This window comes from Apus apus, chromosome 14, assembly GCF_020740795.1.
Source record: "Apus apus isolate bApuApu2 chromosome 14, bApuApu2.pri.cur, whole genome shotgun sequence".
Taxonomy (NCBI): Eukaryota; Metazoa; Chordata; class Aves; order Apodiformes; family Apodidae; genus Apus; species Apus apus.
The window spans coordinates 7,408,047-7,414,109 of record NC_067295.1 but is presented as its reverse complement, the minus strand read 5'-3'; the positions used below and the strand labels follow the sequence as shown (position 1 = coordinate 7,414,109).

Here is a 6,063-nt window from a genome sequence, read left to right as displayed (position 1 = left end):
GAAATCGGGGAGTTCTGTTCTAAGCCCATTGTAGAGTGACAGATAGAAAAGGGGAAAAGATTTGGCTCAAAGAAGTGAATTAACCTTAACTGAATGTTTTAAACCCAGTTTTCTTTAGCCAATTTCCCTGGGAGCTATGTAATAAAATTTTGGATGGTGTAGTGTTGGAACTGAGAAAGATGCATCCACGTAATTAGGTCACTTATGACTGAAAGTAGAGGCTAAAGTCAGTGATACTTATTTTACTTCCATCAGGTGGAGAAGCAAATGACTTTATGAAATATGAAAAGACAACAGTGACAGGGAAAGAAGAGGTTATATTTGAAAGGATGAGAGATTTTTATTCTGGGGAGAGGGAGAGCGGGGTTTGTGTCTCAACATTCATATATATATGGAAACTAATCTTTATGCTTAAAACAGTGACCTGGAATAAAGACCTTGATTCTATAATCAGCTCTGTTTCTGATGCTTAGTGATACTCTGTTTTGTAGTAAGCAAATTGGGAATATTTCGGGGTTTTATTCACAGTTAAATTGAAGACCTTTAACACCCCTCTGGCAACTTACTCAGTCTGCTAGACAAAATTCCTTCCACACCAATAATGTTATAAAAAATATTGAAGAAAGCCAACTGAAAATAAGACCATCAATATCCTTCAGTTGATCCAATTATCTGCCTCTAAAAAAAGGTTTTAACACCTCCCACACAGAACAGCAGCTTCAGTAATTTGGCAATGATAACGGTGCATAATCAAGAAACATGAGGCTGTGATATGTGTAATACACCCCATTTTGTGAACAGCAAGAGTTTTGTTGAAGTAAATATATTTTCTTTTTAAGTACCTTCTGGATTACGTGGTATTAGGTTGCTCATCCCATTAGTCTCATATGGTTACTATAAATGTTTAACTGCAGAAATTGTATATGGGTGAATTGTAACATTCCTGATGGTGGTGAACAGGAGATTGGGCTTTGCATCATTGTTTTGTTTTGATGTTCATGGTCTGTTTGAAGATAGGAAGTAACTGTGACTAACCTGTAGAACAAAGGATTGGAAGATATGGTTATTTAGCTTCTACCAGTGACTAATTCACAGCTAACCTGAGGTGTATCATCATTATAGAATAGTGCTTTGACAAGTCCTGTTAATGATAGGCTGCCTTAACTTCCCAGGTCATATTGCAACATCGTGTTTTATCAGCAAATTACATCAAAGGCCCAACATTCAATTACAATAGGGTGGGTGGGCAAATAAAGCAATCTGCTGTGTTTAAACCACAGTGGATTGTTTTCAGTACTACAGTGAGAACAGCCTTGCATTGTAATTCTGCTTGATAGGCTACAAATTAAGTTTTTAACTTTGTGTCTGTAGCTGCTATGAACCTCAAAAGTGTTTATGTATGGAATTTGCATGAAGCTAGTGACAGATCTCAGAATTACCTTAGACCCTGGACACTGGAGGGGTGCGTACACTGGGTTTGCCCACGTAGTTATACCACAGGAGTACAGGGTAGTTTAAAAGAAATAAATCATTAAAAAATGCGGCTATAATGTCAACAAGCAGGAGACGTTCACATCCAGAGGCCCCAGCCCTCATGTCCATACCCAGTGGAGGGAGATTTGATGGAGTGTAGAATGAAGGACTAACTGAAATTCCCACTGGATGTTTACAGCATGCACGGAGGAAGACCTGGCTGCATGTTTGTCACCAGCATCAGTTTCACATCAGAACAGAGCTGTTTGAATTGAGATGGTGGCTGTTTGTACGTGAACAAAAAATTAGTATGATACACATTGCATGTCACATATCACTGATTTTAAAGGGAAAGGACCACATTTTGTCTTCCCAGTCCATAAAATCTACAGACAGCCAGACAAGGAATCCCTTGGGAATATTTATTGTTTAGTACTTCTTTTAAAAAAAAATAGTTCACAATAAGCAGCATAATGACTTAATAATAGTTTACTAAAATAACAAAAAGGGAGATTGTCTCTCATATAATTATTCAAGTAAAATATTTCCCTTGGAAGAAAAACTAATTAGAACATTTCAAAAAAATACGGGTCATTTGGTAGTACAATTAGTGCCTTCAAGCCAGAGAGAGGGTATCTGGGGGTAGGAGGAAAATAGTTTGATTTGAAGTAGATCCACGTGGTACGAGAAAAATTACCCTAGAAAAAATTCTTAGTGACAAGAGAGGGACTTGGGTTTATGTTGTGTCTTCCTGGACATCATGTTCCAAGTACTGATTTGAGCACAAAACTTGCCTTTCATGAAGTCCCAGGAGTGGCCTCATTGTACGTTTCTTTGGACAATCGGTGCTCCCAAAGTAATTATATAACCTTGACATAATTAGCCTTTTTGCTAAATTATTTGGAAAATGAAAATCTAGTTTGTTAGTCGAACGGCACTTCCCTGTGTCCCCCTGCACAGAGCCCCCGGTTCCTGAGCATTAAACCTTCTGTTGATGCTGCTCAGCCCCGGCGCCTCCTTCCCGCGCGCTGCGCCCCGCGGAGCCGCAGACCTGCCCCGGAACGGCCGCTTCCGAGCCCCGCTCGTGTCATTAATTCAACGAGGTCATTTCCAGCCCTGGAAGGGCAGGGGCTGCCGGGCTTGGCTTCTGCCCGTTCAGCTGCAGCCTCCCCGTGCTCCTCTCCTGCAGAGCAGCCCCCAGCACCGCAGCCCGGGGCAGCGCTCCCGGGACCGGGACCGGGCTGCTCCGGGAAACCGGGCTGCTCCGGGGCGCCCTGCCGCTCCCGCTGCTCCCGAAGGGACTCGGTCTGCCTTTGGTTTCTCTCGAATTGCCTCGCTCGGCCCCTGGCGCAGAGCAGCGCTCCGAGGGCAGAGCGCAGCTGAACGCGGGCGGCCCCGCGGCCCCCGCTGCGGGTCCCGCCCCGCCCTGCCTCGGCCGCTCCGGGCCCGGGCCCCGCCGCGCCTGCAGGGGGCGCTGCTCCCGCCTGCCCCGCGCACGGCCCGGCCAAGCCCCGCCCCCGAGCCCGGCGCCGCCAGCCGGTTGGCGGAGCGAGCTGTCAATCCGAGGGAAACCACGCCCCCCTCCCTCCGCCCCGAGTGCGGCTCGATGGGACCGCGCGCTGCGCCGGTCTCGCGCCGCAACCTTCCCTCGGCCTGGGGCGCCCGGTGCGGCGCGATTGGCTGGGCCGGCTGTCAATCATGGGTTAGCCGCGTCTCTGCCGGTGGTTCCACCCCCTGGGCGGGAGGCGCGGGCTGATTGGTGCGCTGCGCTGTCAGTCAGGAGCGCGCTCCGCCCTCCCCCGCTCAGGTAGCCCGGAAGATGGCGGCGGCGGCGGCGTCCGCAGGGGCCGGAGCGGCTCTGTGAGGGGAGCGGGGCCGCGGGGCCCGATGCCGCGGGCAGCCGCGCCGCGGAGGCGGGGGAAGGCGGCTGCCGTGGGGGCTCACCGGAGACGCTGAGGACCTCGAGCCCCTGTTCGGCGCCGAGCCTCGGGCCGGCAGCGGAGGGCATGCAGCAGCGCGGGGGGCTCGGCGGAGGTGCCGGGCGGCGGGGGGGCGGCCCGCTGCCCCTCGCACCGCGGCGCCCGCTCGGGCTCGTTCTCCTGCTGTCGCTTCTGCTGGGGAGCGGCCGGGCGGCTCCGCTTCCGCCAGCAGGTGCAGGTGAGGCGCGGGAGGGGAGCGGGGGGGGCGGCTCCGCGGGGGGGCAGCGCCGGCGGCCTCGGCGCGGGGTGACCCCGCCTGGGGCTCGGGGCTGGTGGAGCGAGGGGACTGCGGCTTTCCGAGCCCCCGTCCTCCGCGCTGCGGGCAGGGCTCGGCGCTCTCCCCTCCTCCAAGCGTCGGGAAGGGCAGGCGGTGCAGGGGCCTGCCCGGCGCGGGGGCTGCGGCTCCGGGGCTGCCGGTCGCGTCCCGCGCTGGTGGCATTGAGCGATCTCCCGCTGCAGATACCTCCGCCTCTTTCCGTGGAGCTACCTGCTTCTTCTCTCCGTGTGTTTGCCCACCTACGTTCCTTCTGTAGTGGCTACCGTTCCAGCCTCTACGGACCTCAGCGTGATTCTTCTTTTTCTTATTTTGACCGTGAATCACCAGGATTCCCGTTCCTGGGTGGAGGCTCCTCAGGGCAGACGGCGCTTCCCTCCTTTCCGGCCAGATTAGTCGGATTCCCCGCACTCCCCCGCCGCCCGCCCGGTCTCTCTAAACAGTCGTGTAGTTCACGTTTATTTGTCTGTTATATTAGGTCATGGGTGATGCTAACTTCCTTCTATTTTCTCACTTGTTTTCCTGCTTGCCTTAAAAAAGCAAGCAAAAAAATAGGTTCCCTCGGTTGCATGATTTACCGGCTAGAGGTTTATTAGTATTCATAGGTAACAACCATCTCCTTGATTGTGGAGGGGTTTTTTGTATGTTGTGGAAGCTTGCAAACATAATGTTGTATTGGGTCTGAATTTTCATAGGTTTGGTTTGGCTTGAATGCCTGTACTGAGATTCATTTCTAGCCATGAAGTGTTGAACAGCTGAAATAGACAATGTATTCAGAGGAGGAGCAGCAGCAGTGGAGAGGGAGAGGACCACAGAGGTTAGGTAATTTGGCTGCTCTTCCACAGAAAGTATCAAAATTGGGAGTGGAATGGATATTTCCTTTATTTTTGGGCCTGTGCCTCTTTCCCAGTTTTTTCCCCAAGAATATTTCTGAATTGTTCATAAGTTACACCCTCCATCAGCATTCTTGGAAGTATTTCTTATTTTCTATAAAAGGGAACTTCTGAAAAAGATAAAACTGTCAGTCAGATCTGTATTTCCTTTGAGATTAAGTGATAGTTTTCTCATTTATGAAATCCTTGAAGTTTATCCAAATATTAACTTGTCATCAAGCTGTAAGACAGCAGAATCTATTCTCCGTGGAGGCCTTTTCTGTATTTTTTTCCTGAAATGCAGTTAATTTTTTTTTTTTTATTTAAAGGTAGATATCAAAGTGTCAGCATGAAGTTTTTTCTTCTTTTTAATTAAAATTCCACTTTTCTATCAGGACTGTGCTGTGTACCTTACAAAGCTGGGACAACTTCCATGACACTGCTAAAAAGCTTCATTCTCAGAATGAGAAGTTGAATAGAGATAATGCAGGAGTTGGTATTAAAGTGGGTTTTTTACATTATGATTTTGGTTTTATGAAACGCTGAACAAGTCGTGTTAAATGCTGTACTGTGAAGAGAAGTGCTTAAGATGTTGTACTATTGGACTAATACAAATTTTACGTGATACTGTAATTTTAGATGTTGTCTTTGGTTGTAATTTTAGCCCAAAGAGTGTGTATGTGGGATGTTAGCTGAAGTTGAACAAAGTGCAACATAGAAACTCGTGAACTCTGGGAAATGAAACGTATGCTTTCTGCCATATCTTTGCTCCTATTGTAAGAAGCAATGTATTTGGTTTGTTTTATTGACAGATAGTGTTTAAACCTTTATACCTCAAGAGGAACCTCAGAGCCACATCAAGCCTGACCTTGAGTGTCTCCAGGGATGGGCCCCCCACTGCCTCTCTAGGCACCCTGTTCCAGTGATCCACCACCCTGATATTAAAGAACTTTTTCTTAATGTCCAGCCTAAATCTACCCTTCTCTAGCTTGAAACCATTACTCATTGTCCTTTCATTACATGCCCTTGTGAACAGCTCTACCGCAGCCTTCTTATAGACTCCTTTCAGGTATCAGACAGTTGCTATAAGGTCCCCCCAGAGTCTTCTCTCCTTCAGGCTGAACAACCCCAGCTCCCTCAGCCTGTCTTCATAAGAGAGGTGCTCCAGCCCTCAGATAATTTTCATTACCCTCCTCTGGACATGCTCCAACAGGTCCACATCCTTCTTGTGATGGGGGCTCCAGAGCTGGATGCAGTACTCCAGGGGAGGTCTCACCAGGACAGAGTTTCACTGGGTTAAGAATAATGAGGTGTGTTTAAAAACATGTATTCGCATACTGTGAGTTTCTCATATAACCCATGAGAGATTGCTTCGATTTCCTGTGTTGGGACTGTCAGTTGCTAATGGTCTTTGTTTTGGGCCTTGAAAGTTTTTGCACTTCAGTGTAACACTCGGTCTGATGCA

General features: G+C 48.9%; 1 protein-coding gene across 1 annotated transcript in view; it reads left to right on the top strand.

Moving 5' to 3' along the window:
• The first annotated feature begins 3,295 nt into the window (after nt 1–3,295).
• The window catches only part of LMTK2 (lemur tyrosine kinase 2), a 40,739-nt gene continuing 37,971 nt past the window's right edge, over nt 3,296–6,063 (top strand). Inside the window, exon 1 of the mRNA XM_051631848.1 lies at nt 3,296–3,630. Coding sequence (XP_051487808.1) covers nt 3,480–3,630 — 151 coding nt within the window. The 5' untranslated portion in view covers nt 3,296–3,479. The remainder of the gene's footprint in view (nt 3,631–6,063) is intronic.